Source organism: Typopeltis vanoorti, chromosome 20, assembly GCF_054136105.1.
Source record: "Typopeltis vanoorti isolate ZY-2024b chromosome 20, IOZ_Tvanoo_1.0, whole genome shotgun sequence".
Taxonomy (NCBI): domain Eukaryota; kingdom Metazoa; phylum Arthropoda; class Arachnida; order Uropygi; family Thelyphonidae; genus Typopeltis; species Typopeltis vanoorti.
The window spans coordinates 65,475,070-65,492,072 of record NC_143568.1 but is presented as its reverse complement, the minus strand read 5'-3'; the positions used below and the strand labels follow the sequence as shown (position 1 = coordinate 65,492,072).

General features: G+C 37.1%; 1 protein-coding gene across 1 annotated transcript in view; it reads right to left on the bottom strand.

Moving 5' to 3' along the window:
* Nucleotides 1-17,003, bottom strand: part of LOC150095526 (inactive DNA (cytosine-5)-methyltransferase DNMT3L-like) — a 361,976-nt gene that overhangs the window by 234,576 nt on the left and 110,397 nt on the right. The window contains exons 5-6 of the mRNA XM_090410700.1: nt 10,686-10,835; nt 4,857-4,961 (exon numbers count right to left, since the gene is read on the bottom strand). Of these exons, the coding sequence (XP_090266826.1) occupies nt 4,857-4,961; nt 10,686-10,835 (255 nt within the window). The remainder of the gene's footprint in view (nt 1-4,856; nt 4,962-10,685; nt 10,836-17,003) is intronic.

Here is a 17,003-nt window from a genome sequence, read left to right as displayed (position 1 = left end):
AAGCAAATAGGAAAAGGGTGATCATTAATAAGGGTAACATAGACTGGGATGACGGGATAGCAACCAGAAGTAAAGAAAATTAATTTCTCAAATTTTTGAGGAGCAACTACCTCAGACAATAAGTAACAGAGGGTACACAAGGATTGAGAATCTTGTATTTGTTCACCTCATCAGAGGATGTCATTATAAATTATGTGTCAAATCTCCTTCAAGTTGGTGAAAATGATCATGAAGTGATTACCTTTGTGTCAGCCATGCGAGGACTTCTGTAAAGAAAGTGCATATGGAAGTACAAGGGTGGTGATTATGAGAAGCTCTGGAGACAGTTTGCAGGTGCAGCATGGAATGAGGAGTTGGGCAGAAAGGAGCTCAGTGCTTCTTGAATGCTATTCAAGAACTATTTAGTAGAAGCAGTGTCTAAATGTATTCCAAGGTGAGGAGATTAAATAAGATAGATGTGAAATGGATGAATGAAGAGATTAAGCATGCAGTACAGAGAAAGAAGGCATTATGGAGACAACATGAGTTGGTAATAACCAATTCCATGAGGAGTACAAAGAACAGGCAAGAAGATTCACTAGGTTGATAAGGATAGCAAAAGAGTAGTATCAGCAGTAGAAGGAAAGAAGAAAAAAGAAGGAAAAAAAACTAGGTAGTTCTTTCAATATAGCAAACAACAACAAAAAAAAAAGATTATGGTAGGATGACATTGATTGGAGAGAATGGTATAAGGATAACTGCTGCAGAGGATATAGTTGAAATATTCAATAAGCAGTTCATGAAGGTCTTTCACCCTTGTGAATGTGATATCATGTAGAGTTTGAGAGCAGTGGGTGAGAAGGAGAGAGTGACTGTGAGCGAGCAAAAAGTATATGGGGGAACTGAGAAAAGTAGATGTTAATAAGTTTGTGGGGCTTGATGATAGATCCCCATGTATTTTGAAGGAATGTCCAGGAAGTTGACATTTGCATTTAATATGAGTCTAACACTGGGTCAAGTTCCAAAGGAGTGGAAAGAAGGCAAAATTGAACTGCTACACAAAGGGGGTAACAAAACTTGAACATCAAATTACATTCCGATCTGTGTGTCAGGTGTTGTTATTGTTGGTTAAAGTGTTGGAGAGGTTAGAGAGAACCAGGATCCAAAACTGGGTTGACAAGTGGTATTATCTTTGATTGACAGCATGGATTTGCTAAAGGGAGGTCATGTTTCAGTAATCTACTTACTTATTAAAATAAGGCGATTGCTACATTGGATGAAGGAGATGGATACACAGTAGTGTACTTAGATTTTGCAAAGCCGTTTCATACATTATCACATGATAAGTTGATAGTCAAACTAGAGCAGATGGGGTTGGATATTAGATTAATGCATTGGACTGAAGATTGGCTATCTGATAAATATCAGCAAAAAGAGCAATATCCCGGAAAAGAAAAGAAAAGTCACTGGTAGTGTGCCTCAGGGGTCTGTTTTAGGGCCATTGCTATTTAACCTGTATATTAATGATATTGGATCTAGATTTGAATAGGGAATTCGGTTGTTTGCATATGATGCAATGCTGGGAAGAACCGTGAGAAATAGAACAGATGTTGAGGTCTTACAAGAAGACTTGGATAGACTAAGTGCATAGGCATTGAAGTGATGATGCCAATTCAATGTTGCAAAATGTAAGGTTTTAAAATTTATGAAACAAAGATGGGATGTAGGGTTTACATTTAGTGGGGATATATTGTTCGAGGTGGAGGAAATAAGAGATCTTAGAGTAATGGTGAATAAGGATCTAAAATTTAGAGGACACACTGCCAAAATTGTGAGGAGAATGCAACAAATTCTGGCAATGATACAGAGGACACTGGTTTGTAAAAGTTAAGAAATTTGTTCCATTGTATAAGGCAGGGGTCATAGAATCCTTGATTCCATAATCCTTCATGGAATCCTTGATCCCTCATCAACCCCCATCTTGTTAAATAAATGAATAAATGTTATCAATAATAAATTTCTCAATTTAAAAATAATAATTCCTTTGCTCTTTTACTTCATTACTGCTTCTCAATAAGAAATATTTCAAGAAATTTTTAAGAAATGCTTAAAGAAATTTATAAAGAATATTAAAAATTTATGATTTTGCATGTTTACTAGTTGTTACTCAAACTGTTTAAGGTGTTTATTGACTCACTCTTTTGATCCCTTGGATAGCCACATCGACCCCCCCCCCTCGGGATTTGATATCAACCGCTTTGCCGACCTCTGATATAAGGCATTGATTAAGCCACATATGGAATACTGTGAAGAGATTTGGACACCTGATTTCTAAAGAATGAAGAAATATTGGAAAGCGTCCATAGGCGATTGACTAAGGTAATTTGTAATGCTGAGTATGAAGAAAGGTTGAGAAGATGCCATTTACAGAGTCCACTGGATAGGAGGAAAAGGGGAATGTGATATGATACAAACATACAAGTTGGTAAGGAGTTGTTATAAGATTAGCATTGACGAGGCTTTTCATAAAAAGGTGAGAGATGTGGATGGCAGAACATGAGATCATCCCTGGAAGCTGTATAAGGAGGGTTTAAGTAGGGGGATGCAGTTTTTTTTTTAACGTGGAAAGTTTTGCTTGGAGTGAATGATTGGAATGCATTGCCTAAGAGTCTAGTGTCTGCCAAGTTTAAATGTAAGGCATGGCATGATGAGCAGTGTGTATGACAAAGGGACTTCCCACAATGAGTCTTTGACTTCATGAGAGTCTTGGGATAATAACAATAAGAGCCAGCCTATTCCATGATTAATTTTTTAATAACTAAAAAATCCAAAGGAAGTTTTAAATATGTGTCTGTTGGCATGTATTGACTGAACTTCATTACGAATGCATCTAGTTGACAGTGATTGCATGATTTAATGGATGATTTGTATTAAAATTTTAAATTCAGGTAGTTTGAACCATGCAGATGGAATTTTCTGCTAAATTCTGTTAATTCTCTTTGAAAAATGTACTGCATATATATGTAATTCATTACTAAATATATATTTTATAATTTAAAAAGTTGTTGCACAAGTTTGTAATTTATTATAATGTAAGTGTTATAAATTCAGTGTTACAAGTTTTAAAAATAAATACCTTTAATATTATTTGTGTCTGAATGAAATATTATAACTTCTCCCAAATTGCCTTTGTCTGAGAGGGAACATGCTGGTGTTACTAAAATTTTAAAAGGGATAAGCAGGTACTGAAAGTTGGGGGGTTTAGAGTGATACGGTGTTTTATAGTGATCCTTTAGATCAGTCAGAGTGTTTGGAGATAACCACCCCCTCAGGCACTTTAATAGGATGTTGAAATCAATCTCAGTTGTGACTCTTTCTATAGTGCATAGCAATATTTAAATTTGAAAGGAAATGTTTTTCATTATGGGATACTGATGCAACTAATTTGAAGTCAGCATTCTGTATATACCACTAGACTAGTTGTGAAGGTACTTCACATGCAAACTTTCTTTGCTTATGCTTAGACAGTAATTAAAGCATAATTCCTTGCCAAGTATAATTATACTCTGTAATGTACTGCAATTTCTGTAATGAGAAAAGCTCTCTGAAAGAATATGACAAATTAATTGAATAAAGAGATGCATATACAATGGTTTACTTGGATTTTTCAAAGGTTTTTTGACAGACTGCCATATAACAAGTTGGTAATTAAATTGTACCAGACTGTGGTTGGATGATAGATTTAGCGAGCTAGGTAGGTTATTGGCTGTCAGATAGGTTTTGCCACTCCCCTATGCATAAAGAAGGGAAGGTTTGCTAGTGGTGCACCACAGGGATCTCTTTTGGGATCATTATTGTTTAACTTGTACATTAATGATACTGAAAAAACATAACTGGCAATATGCAGTTGATGCAAAGTTAGGAAGTCCTAGGAGAAGTAGAGCTGTCACCTTACAGGAGGATCTGAACAGACCATGTGGTTGATTATATGAAAAGAGCTGCCAATTCAGTGTTACAAAATGTAAGGTCTTGAAACTTGGTGGGACAGAATGAGATTTATTTTTTTTTATATATTTATCTCACACACAAGAGTTACAAGAACCTACAGCACACTGGTTTTCAAAGAGATGAGGATATCTTGGAGAGGTCCAGAAATAAGTATCTAAGGCAGTTTCAGGTGTTTGGAATGTGGAATACATAGTCAGGTTGAGGGAATGTTGGTTTGCAGAACCTTGTGAACAGAAGTGAGTATATGATTGAGACATATAAGTTGGTAATGTATTGTTGCCAGATTAATACAGAGAAGATTTTTCATTGAGTAGAGGGAGATAAGCACAGAACAAGAGACAATCCCGGAAGATGTATAAGGAGGATGTGATCAAGGGAACGAGGATTTTCTAAGACTGTGCAAGTGCAGATGTAATGAATGGGCTTAAGGTGCTGTTCAATGATATTTCTGTTTGAAAATTAGACCTCCCATGATGAGTCTTTTGACTCCATGAAGGTCTGATATTAATAATAATTGTAATCTTCTTTATGTTTCATTCCATTCTGGATATTACCAGCTGATATAGTTGCCTCAACCCTCCAAATGTCTGCAAGAGGTTATTCATTCACTACAAGCATTTCTTCCTGTCTGTTCAGAAATCCAAAACATTAATGTATGTCTGTATACACATACACATTTTTCCAGCATTTGCACTGAATACTACAATCCCAAATCAAGTTCATGAAATCACTGTTTTGGTTTGTGCTTATTAAAAAACAAAATTAAATTTCACTAAAGAGGAAAAAAATTCTACTGTCCTTGCTCACGCTAATCTCAGTTAGAGAGAGAATAAAATCAATATAAATAACCAAAGAGTTAAGTAACATACCTGAAGTGCTTCTAAAACTGCTTTCTGATACAATTTACTACTACCAGTAATTCTGAATTTACTCTCAAATTCTTCCATAAATGGCAAAATTTTTTTATTGGGAATCTAAAAGAAAGTATTAAATTATCTGCAGTTATTATACAAATTGATTGTGTTTGTGCACACATACACAAGTAAACATATGCATATTTCACTTTCTTATTATTTTGATTATACAGACATAGAATGAAGAATCTTCACTAGTGGTTCACAATAATTATTATTCACATATTACCTACTACTATGCCTCTCCTGAAACTCATTCAATGATATAGCATTCGGCCTGAAACACCCAATTCCATTCATTCATCACTCTCCACTAAGAATTTCTTCATGTCCTTGCCCTTACTAACTAAAATTATCCTGCTTGTAGGAGAGTCACCTTGTTCTTTCCAATGTTGTCCTGAATTGAAAAATTTCTACTTTATCAATTTTATAAAACCTTGCAAACCCCAAAGTTTTAATCAATCCTTATAGGGAGCATTCCTCAGACCTATCACCATCTTGGTTCCCAAGAAATCCAGATAACCAAATCCACACACATCTAGATAAAGCCATATCAAAGCCTTTTGAAGAGGATTTTTATTCATATTATCAGACCTCAGTGGAATCCAAAGACTCATGGCAGGAAGTCTCCTCTATCTCACACACACAAATCCACAATAGTATCTTTAAACTCAATCACCAATTCTGAACAGACCACACTCTAAGGCAATGTATCAAACTCATTAACTACTCTCTATGAAAAGAATATACTCCTCACTCCATTGCTCAGACCTTCTGTATACAGTTTCCAGGAAGGCCTCTTGTTCTATCCCTGTTTCCTTTAATTTTATGAAAAATCTTCACATTAATCTAGTGACAACCCTTCACCAACTTACATACGAGGGTTGTTCGATAAGTCCATGCAAAAATGAAGAAAACAATTTTTTTTAGCCCAATGATGCTCGAGTTTTTATATCCTGTCCATATAGTATGATTTGTCCAAGTTTTCAAAATAGGCAGTTGTTTCAGCATTCACTTCATCATTTGATGAAAATCTCTTTCCTACCAGCCATTTTTTTATGTTTGGAAACAGATAGTAGTCCAAGGGAGCCAAATCTGGAGAGTAGAAAGGATGCAAAAGGACTGTGTAGTGTAAATCGAGCAGTTTCGCAGTCACAATTGCAGAAGAGTGAGTCTTTAGAGGTCTTTTTTCCAAATGAGGTATAATTATTATATTTAACCTAATTAAGCCCAAGAACTCAATGTCAGGTCCATATTCTAGGTCACATTATTATTATTATGGTTCGTATGAATGACTCGAGAGGCAGCGTGAATTATATAGCAAGAGATTTGAGACTGACGTTAGGGATAGTGTCAGAGGGAAGACAGCAAGTAGGTTTCCCTAGTACGATAATATGGAGTGGAGGAGACAAGCAATGATAACGAATGAGATCATAGAAAGACTGTGTGTAGGAAGAGAGATCTGGAATATATATATATATATATATATATATATATATATATATATTTATAAAATTAATATTTAACTGACTAGAACCCAAGAAAGTATAACACAAAAAAACTAATAAATCACGACTAGTTTCATCAGTGTCCCAACTTCTTCAGGTGAGTAAGAAATAACACAAAACTTATAAAACTAACAAGGTAAAAAAAAACATGGACTTTCCAGCAGCTTAATAAAAAGAAGAAGAATAGTAACAGTCATATTTGAATTGGTGACTGCATGCTATTGTTAGCATGAGTTGAATGTGAGGGACAGCTAATTTTAGAGTGCCAGTACTGGATTACTGCGCTATGGGAATCAGGCAAACTGTAGCTCAGATTGTTGTTCATGTGTGAAGGGTCCATAACTATTTTTGGATCTACAATTCGTCTTTCAAATTCATCATTGCATATATATAAATTGGTTGTGCGGTCCCAATCAACTTGGTGTTGATGTTCTTCAAGGATAGAGTTGGCAGAGAAAAGAACATGACTGGAAAGGGCACTCGCTCGTGTTCTACTGTAGGGGATGTCATGTCTACGTTCCTCAAGACATAGTGAAATAGATTTATCTGTCTGACCAAAATAAGGTCAGACACAGTCGCACATAACTTTATAAACACCAGGAAAATGCAGTTGGTTGTGTTTTGGTTGACTCAAAAAAGAAAGAAATTCTGGCAGAGTTGTATAGTCGGATTTTATGTTGAATTTCTTCATAATCCTAGATAGTTTGGCGGTAAGAGAGCTAATAAATGGTAACTGGATGCGAGTGATAGGGTTGGATTCATCTTCTTGTTGAGGTTGTTGACGTGGTCTCAAACATTTAGTGATGTTATGAGATGAATATCCATTATTTAAGAAGGTGTTTTTCAGGAAGTTAAGTTCTGTTTGAAGGTCTTCTTCTGTGGAAGTAAGACATCTTGCATGATGGGCAAGGGTGGAGATGATGCCAAGTTTAAGAGGAGGGAAGTGATGAGAAGAGGCAGGCAAATATCTATCAGTGTGGGTGGTTTATTCAAAAAATTTAAAATTTAAGACAGTCAGGTAATCTACCGATCTTTAGATCCAAGAATGGGAGAACGCCGTTAATCTCTAGTTCTGATGTTGATTATTTAAATGGTTTAGAAAGTTTTGTAGTTCCTCTAAACCATGTTTCCAGATAAGGAAGACGTCATCTATGTAACATAACCACAGTTTAGGTTTTAAAGTAGCAATAGCAATAGCTCTCTCTTCAAAATCTTGTAAAAATATGTTAGCTAAGACTAGGGATAGAGGGCTGCCCATAGCTAACCTGCTGTTTGCCTGATTCCCATAGCGCAGTAATCCAGTACTGGTGCTCTAAAATTAGCTGTCACTTACATTCAACTCATGCTAACAATAGCACGTGGTCACCAATTCAAATATGACTGTTACTATTCTTCTTCTTTTTATTAAGCTGGAAAGCCCATGTTTTTTGCCTTGCTAGTTTTATAAGTTTTGTGTTATTTCTTACTCACCTGAAGAAGTCGGGTCACCGATGAAACTAGTCGTGATTTATTAAAGTTTTTTTGTGTTATACTTTCTCGGTTTCTAGTCAGATTAATATTAAATTAATATTAATTTATAAAATTAATATTAAGTATTAATTTTATAAATGTATACATCCCGAGTCAATCCTAATAACAATATATATATATATATATATATATACAGGGTGTTCGGGATAAATTTGACATATTTATAATTAATTATATTTTTCCGTAAGTTACATGTATTAACACACACTTCTCTTCATTTAAAAGTTTGGACCCTTCTTCATTCATATACAAGATGTCAGAAAGGATGGATAGCTGGAACCCACCTGAATCATGGAAGAGAATAACTTGTATCATGATGATTCGTGCCCGCCATCAAAATAAGGATATTACGACTGCTGCCCAATGCTCCCTGAATACAGTAAAAACAATCAGGCATGAACTAGAGACTTGCAATGGTGACCACGAGGATGTAGCAAGAAGAAAGATCCCTAGCAGACGATCTGATTGCGTTCGTACAGCAGAATTCCTTGCAAATCTGCAGGAACAGGTGTTGAAGAACCCTGGCATTGGAATTCGGGCTTTGTTCGTGGAGTTGCTAACTGTAGTCAAGCCCTGGATAACAAGGGTAGCCAATGGTAGGCCGTATGTATGGCAGCAGGATTCGGCCCCTTGCCACACCTCTGGGAAAAGTCAAAAATGGTTGTCTGAAAATTTCTACGACTTCACCAGTCCAAATGTTTGGCCTCCAAACTCCCCAGACCTTAACCCCATGGATTATTTTGTATCGGGCGCAGTTGAAAAAGACACCAATCGCACTTCCAGTAATACAAAAGCCCAGTTAATGGATAAAATTAAAACAGTTTTTGCGGCCCTTCCCAGGGAGACTGTAGCATCAGCTTGTTCGAGGTTCCGAAGCAGAATTGAAGCTGTGATCGATGCTAATGGTGGTTATTTTGAGTAAATCTTGTTGATAGTATTGTAATTAACTCTGCCTGTAATGTTTTTTTGTCAATTCATTAAATTTAATAGATACAAAGAAGATTTTCTTTTTCCTTACGAAACTGTCAAATTTATCCCGAACACCCTGTATATATGTACACACACACACACACACACACACACACACACACACACACACACACACACACACACACACACACACACAGAGATAGAGAGAGTTCCAAGGAAGTGGAAAGAGGGCAAAATAATTCCCTTTCATAAGGGAGGTTATAAGACTGCAGCAGCAAATGATAGATCAATCAGTATCTCAGGTGTGGTGGCAAAAGTTGTGGAAAAATTGGTCAAAGAGAATTCAAGAATGAGTGAATAAAAATATGATAATGTATGAGGGGCAACATAGCTTTTTGAAGGGTCGTTTGTGCCTTACTTTACAAATTTGCTATCTTTTTATAATTGAGTAACTGCCAAAACAGCTTTGTGGGCAGGTGCATTGTCCTGATGAAAGATGATTTCTTTTTCTTCTGCAAACCAGGTCTTTTCTCACGAATATTTTTGTCTAGTCTGGTTTAAAGATCAGAATAATATTCCCCGGTTATTGTTTTATCATTTTCAAGATAATTAATAAACAAAATGCCTTTGGCATCCCAAAACACCGATGCCATGACCTTTCCTGCTGATGGAACCGACTTTGTCTTCTTTGGCGCTGAACAACCGGCTTCTGTCCACTGTTTTGACTGCTGTTTGGAATCTGGTGTGTAAGTGGAATCTAAGTCTCATCCATAGTAATAAATCGATGCACAAAATCAGTTTTATTCTTGTTAAACCGCTGCAAATACTGTTCAGAGATTTTCATGCGAGTGTTTTTGATCTGCTGTGAGAAAGCACAGCACCCATCTTGTGCAAAGCTTTTTGATTTGCAATTCTTCATGCAAAATATATCCCACACGTTCTTTTGAAATGCCTATAGTCTCAGCAATTTCACTCAGTTTGACTCGCCGGTCATCCAATACCATATCGTGCACTTAATGATTTCTGGTGCTGTTTCACTTTTTGAATGTCCTTCACGTGGATCATCTTCAAAGCTGGTACAGCCATGTTTAAACTTAGCAGCCCATTTCTTAATTGTCGAAAACAAAGGAGAAGAGTGCTCATAAACTTTCATGAACTTTGAATGAATTTCTTTTGGCATTAAACCTTCTTTTACAAAGAATTTTATAACAAAAACCTCACGATACTCAATTTTATCCATTGCAAGGGATACAGACAACACTTTTTGCTTCAGGCAGCTGTATAAAAAAACTACTTGATAGAATGACTTGCAATTTCACAGAGATGCTTATGACAGATGTACCAACTTAGGAATAAAAAATCTTGCTGATAGTGTTGCCATCTATGGTCGAGAACTTTTCAGACCACCTTCGTACCTACCCTTTACAAATCAAATTGATTATCGACTTCCTTCTTGCACTGTTTATACCATGGAGCACTATTATGAATGGAAAGGAGTGAGAAGACTGAGACAAGCTGTTAAGAAGTTCTTATCGGAATGAACCCAGGAAGCACAGAGCAAGAGAAGAGGCAAAAACACAGGACTATCCCTAGAAGCTGGAAAAGGGAATGGTGAGCATGCAAGCTGGAAGTTAGTTTTTTTGCATGTAGTGTAGTGGGTGGTGAATGTGCAGATAACGGATGATTTTAAGGTGTTACATAATCAACGTTGTCAGATTAGAGCAGACTTTCTGTGATGCATTTCATGATGCCATGAAGATCCTATGATGATAAGAATAATGTAATTTAACTTTAGATAAATAATTATAATAAATACCTGTGATATTTTGTTATCTCCAAACCAGAACACCCAATTGTGGTCCTGACTCGCTGAAGGTTTACCACAATCCAAGTCACGTATAACCAAGGCAGGCCACCAGCATGCCATACCTAGTCTTGCCCAGACTATTTCTCCTCTATTTAGATGCTGGTTCAATGGTACAAAAATAAGATTTTTATCATATAAAAGTGCATCTTTTCTTTGAATCAAAATGAGAATTACATATAACAAAAATTTTAATACATACACTATAGAATAAGTAACTGCTTAATAAAGTTGATGTTATTAGACTCATGAAATGGGTATGAATCTAATTACTCATATCTATTGTACGAGTTATTAAGACTCATGCGATTTTGGGATTCCAGAGACAAATGACAAGGAATGATAAAATATTTTTGCCACTGAACTTTCATTATCATTTCCACTATCATCAGGATGATCACTATACATATAAGAGTGATGCAACAGAATGGTTATTAAGCAACAAGAGATAACACCATGTGAAAGAAAAAAAAGATGATTCAATTCACATGCAAGACAGAGAAATCAGGAGGATGTTCTGATGAGTGAATATGGAGATGCATTACCCAAACCTCCTGTCAAAGTGAGAAACCATTCAGTGTACTGAAGTGCAACTGTTCGGTCTCATCTCCATAAGATGACATGAAGAGGATCGCTTGGCAGAACTTCAATAACTTGTTTATATATATATAAACCCCAAGCACACACAAAAGGTCACAAAACCCTATATACTCAATTAAGTGATCAGGGAGAAAAAAAAGACAGCTGATAATGTTTTTCGTGAACAGCTAGAGATCAGTCTATGGGGGAAACTATTCCAAAAAGAAAAGTAGATGAAATAAAAGAGTAAGATGAGAAGCTGATTAGATACATCTGAAGTTGAACTGTATATGAATGCTGATTGGAAGCCACTAGTGCATGATGAGAGAAAAGTGGAGAAGTAGTGATCAGGTCAGCAGAGTAGTATATCCTTAAAAATACCTATAGAAAACACAATTCAAAAATGGAGTATCCATGAGAAAACAAAATGAGGGGAGACATCTATCAAGCAGACTGGGGAAAAATACAAGAAATTAATGATAACTATATCCAGACTGAGATTTCAGTTACTCAATCAACGGCACTATCTGGGAGTAAATGCAAATTCTTGAGACCTGCAGGGGTGTGGGGCAGTCCATCAGTGATATGATGCATAATCTGCATAGCACCACATAAATGCAAAAGGGTGACTATGAAATTTACCACAGATGCAATAAGTGGACACAATGACCTTGCCTGGTCCTAAATCTGTTTAGCTGGCACCAGAGGTGTTGAGGTAGATTGAATACTGGAGGTTTGATAGTTGGATCTGTAATCAGGTACTTGTTTATAGTCTGTTCCAAATTCTTCTCCACCAGTCCTGAAGCCACCATCTGGTACTTCCACTAGCCATATGGCAGATCTGGAGGTAAGGCAGTGAGCTGGAGATATATTTTGATGTATATATTATTTCTGATTTTCTTTAATCACTCCTCCCTATTCCTCTTCTGAAGCAGGGAGGAGTAATGCAGAAAATAACATGTAACTAAGGGAGAATATTAAATCTTAAGGTGCCAGAGATGGTTCTCATTGTTAAGCTGTATGTCCATGAGTCATGTGGTGACTGACTCCAAACTGCTGAACAATACTCCATAACAAGGAAGACCAGATCCAGGGCTAAGAGTTGAGGCATTATAGTTGTGCCTGTCAGCTTGTGTTATGTTGTTGTTCCTGGCAAATATCTTTAACTTAGTTATTTCCAAATGTATTCGGAAAGTTAGACTACAGTCAACTGTGACACAAGGTAACAAGGGTTACTCCGATGGATTAAGAGTTCTGTTACAGAAGTTTATTTTTAGTTTTCTAAGAGACTTGTGTTTATTTAGGTAGAAAGCAGGAAAAACAGTTCTGTAGGATTAGGAGATAGTCACCAGCTTTCAGAGTAATTTTGTAGTGAGCTCAGATCTTTGTTCAGTGTTTCCTCAAGGCCTTGGAAAGTACTGTTTTCATGATAGCTACGCCATCAGCATAGATAAACTTTCGATTAGTTGTTGGAGGGATGTCAATTATGTACAGGTTGAATAAAGATGGGGTAAAGACAGATCCTTGTGGCAATCCATCCTGCACAACAAATGTTCTGCTTTTTTATGAATTCAGACAAATCTTCATTTTCCTGTTAGAGAGCATGTTCTTGTAAATTTAGTTTTTTTGGCAAATACAGTAAACCTTCTTCCATACAGTGGCATAAGCTGATTCAGGTCTATGAAGGCAGTACCTGATGTTGAAAGTTTATTTTTCACTTGGTCAGACTATAATAAATTTAGTTTAATCCTTTATCCACTTTCAGGCACAAACTTTGTTTGCACACACTTGGATAAAGGATTAAACTAAATTTATTATTGAAGGCAGTACCTGTTTTTAAACCCTTTTGGTATCCAGCTTCTATATGGGTTGTGAGAACTACGACCTAGTTGCAGCAGCTTCTGCCAGGTCTAAACCCAGCCTCTTTGCTGGGTAAGATGGTTTCTATTTTTGGAGAAATCCTAGAGAAGATAATTCTACAAAATGTTTCCAAGAAGTAATGCTATAGGGCCATAGCTATTAGGGTCATCAGTTGATTTATTGGTTTTGGCAAGGCTATTATCTTTGATTCGTGCCAAAGTTTTGGAGCCATTCATCATTTATTATCGAGGAGAAGAAATCACATAGCCAGGAATTTGCTCTTTGACCAAGATGAGTAAGAAAGTCTGGAAAGATGCCATCAATGCCAGGAGCTTCACCTGTTTTGCTTAGTTTGAGTGCTGCATCAATTTCATCTAGAGTTACTGTATTGGAGTTTGCTGTAGATGTAAGGCATAAGAAAACTGTTTTGTAAAGATGATGGATCTCTTTTTTTGAAATCTGTGAGAATTTTGGGTTTAGCTTTTTGTGCTAAGATTTTTGCAATACTGTTAGCATATACTTTTCCTTAAGTTCTGTTTGGAGTGCTGGTGCTGCTCAGTCGATGGAGCAGTGATCAAGCAACTCGATCTAGTAAAGTTGAGGCATTCATGTCTTCATTCTAGCGAGTTCTTCTACCCATCATCCAAGAACCTTAAGAGGATAGAAGCAATGTCTGGATGGTTCTATTGTTCATACTCTGGCAGAAGAATACTACTTTCAGTTGACCAGCATGCTGTGAAGATTTTTCTGAATTTTCTAGGGATGTTTTCTTGACAAATGCTGAGAAGTTTAGTGGATCTTTAATAGTTATCAGTTGTAGATAAAATTATGTTGCTGTTTTCAATAAATCCAGGAAATTTTGTCACACCACGAGTTACTTGTCCAAATTCCATTGAAGTATTGAGAAGCTGTTTATTCTGGAGATTGTAAGTCCTACAGTAATTAGGGATGGTTTTGCTGGTTGTGAGAAAAAGGAGGCAGTATTTGACAGGTTGAAGGTGAGAAGGATTCCATCCATATCAGTGGTAGTAAAACAGAGATCAGGGGTCGTCTCTGATCTCCATCATCCAAATTGCTTGCTGTCATACAGGAGGTGAAGGCTGTTTGCTAACATACAGTCTATCAAGTGCAGGCCTGGGTTGTTGTTATTATTGTAAACCTGTAACGTAATGTGCCAGTTGAAATCCTCAGGGATGATGCCAGGATAGGTTGACTAAGGGCTTGGCCAGTCAACCAGAGGAGACTTATATACATCATAAGTCTCCTCTGGTTGACTGGCCAGAATATGTAAAGCCAGATATACCGATGAAAACATCACTTTATGAATGATCCAGAGATTAAGAGATTCTTTTCAATTTTGTTTTTATGTAGATTGCCCAAGTCATGTAGCCAGGAATGGTAATATTTCTTTGTGGGGTGTGATGAGTTTCTTATACAGCAGCAACGTCTACTTTGTGTCTGGTAAAAAATACGCTATGGATGTGAACCATATTGACCCAGGTAATGGTCAAGCTAGTATGTCTACTTTGATACCATGTGCTCATTTCTTGTAGTGTCCAGGATACCAGAGTTGGCATTTGGAAAGTGAGGTACTTGTCAAGAGTTGCTACTTCCTAGCCACGGCTGGTGCAAGCTATCATCAATCCCTAAAACAGAGGCCATTCCTGACATGGAGCAGATGCCTGTACAGTTGCATCTAACCTGGTGGACAGATGCTGTGGTTGATCTTTAGGTACTTCCCCAGATGCATGCTCATTTAATGTGGCACAGGGTGCCATATCACACTGTTGTCTTAGGGTTCTGTGGCATTTTCACTGAGAGGCCTTGTCAAGGGATGAGCTTCATCTCTCCTGATGGCAATGCTGCTGTTGGTTTTGGACTGCTTATTTGTTAGGTTATCCTGCTTATCTCGCAGCTGCCCTCCATATCCAGGGAGATAATCCACTATCCACCACCTGTGACCCCATCCAGTTGCACTTAGCTCCACGACCAGAACCAACTTGCTTTTGCATCTCCCTTATCCAACATATTCCTCACCTTATTATAGAATATAACTAACTTGCTTATGTACTATAACAAGGTGATGAATATAATAGACATGATAGATTGTCACACCACAAGTTGTTAACTAAACTGATGAAGATGGGATGGAATGATAGTTAAGTGAGTTGGATAGACAACTGGCTCTTGAACAGGTATCAGCAAGTTGTGTATACAGAATACTGTTTCGAAAGAGGAAAGTCACTGGTGTGCCCTAGGAGTCTGTTCTGGGATCATTGTTATTTGTATTAGATATATAAATAACTGGATGGGTTTAACTGGTGATATAAAAATGTTTGCAGATGATGCAAAACTGGAGAGAGAGTGATGAGGACACAAGCAGATGTTGTGACCTTACAGGAGGACTTGAACAGATTGTATGAGTGGGTTCAATATTACAAAATGTAAGTTTCTGAAATTTGGTAGGCAAAGTATACACTTGGTGGGGTAACTGTTTAGAAGCAGCTGAGGAAACAAGAGCCCTTAAACTGGTGGTGGAAGACAAGAATCTGAAGTTCAGAAGTCACGTTGGACAATGGCAATGATGCAGAGTACCTTAACGTCCAGAAACGAAGAAGTTCTGGTTTCATTGTATGAGCACTTGATTGTAAGCCCTCATATGGATTATTGTGCACAGATTTGGTCCCCTGGTTTTCATGGTGATGAGGATATACTGGAAATGGTAGAGAACTGAATAAGATTATAACCAGTCTATGGGATATGAAGACAGATTGAGCGAATGCAGTTTGCAAATTTTAGCAAATTGCAGTTTTCAAACTTTCTAGAATTAGGAGGGGGATAAAACAAGGGGACATCGATGGAAGCTGTATAAGGAGGATGTAAGCAGGGCATAAGGAGTGGGTTCTTTGCACGGAATGTACTGTGTGAATTGTGGTGAATGCAGATGCACTGAATGGGTTTAAAGCACGGTTTGATGGGCTGACATCAAACTGTTCTTTGATGTGTTACACACATCAAAACATTTTCTGATGTGTGTAACAGTGTATAACTCCTTCAATAAGTCTTTTAACTCCATGGAGATCTGATGTTAATAATATGAGAACAGAATTCTGAGACAGAGCAGATTTGAGATTTATAAAATGTCAGGAGTTAAAGAAGGCAAGAAATACTACTGTCACGAATGGAAGAGAACACTTAAGTTTTTTGGAGGCTGTGTAATAGATTTGTACCAGGAAGGACCTGATGTATAAGCCAGCCGAAAAAGAGAAATTTAATCTCATGTGAAGATATGAATATTATGAAAAAATAAGGAAGAAATGAAGTGAAGTAAGATCTTTTTACAAGAAATAATACAGAGATGTGTTTTAGTAGCATCTCAATATCCCACAATACTTTGCAATAACACATTTATGTGGAGTCCTTCACAAGTTAATGTGGAAGAAATTTTTCCTAGAATGAGGAAGGGAGTAAAACGAGGATTGTTTGAGAAAGGCAGTATCAGAGTGCATACCCAGGGTCAGGAGGATAAATTTAGTTTAATCCTTTATCCAAGTGTGAGCAAACGAAGTTTGCACCTGAAAATATCTTCAGGACTGAATATGGTGTTGTACTACCTTACCGGGGTAGGTAGTACAATACCAGGCAACTCATAGCAAAGGTGGAACAAGCTACCAAAACTCCTATCCCAGTATCTCCCATAATGCAAAACACATGTCCTTGCAGATATGTATAATGTTATGCATTAAGGGACTGGCCACTACCCAGACTAGTTTCAACCTTTATTGAGGTCTCTTCAATGGGAGTCAGGTCCAGATTTGGAGATACCAGGCA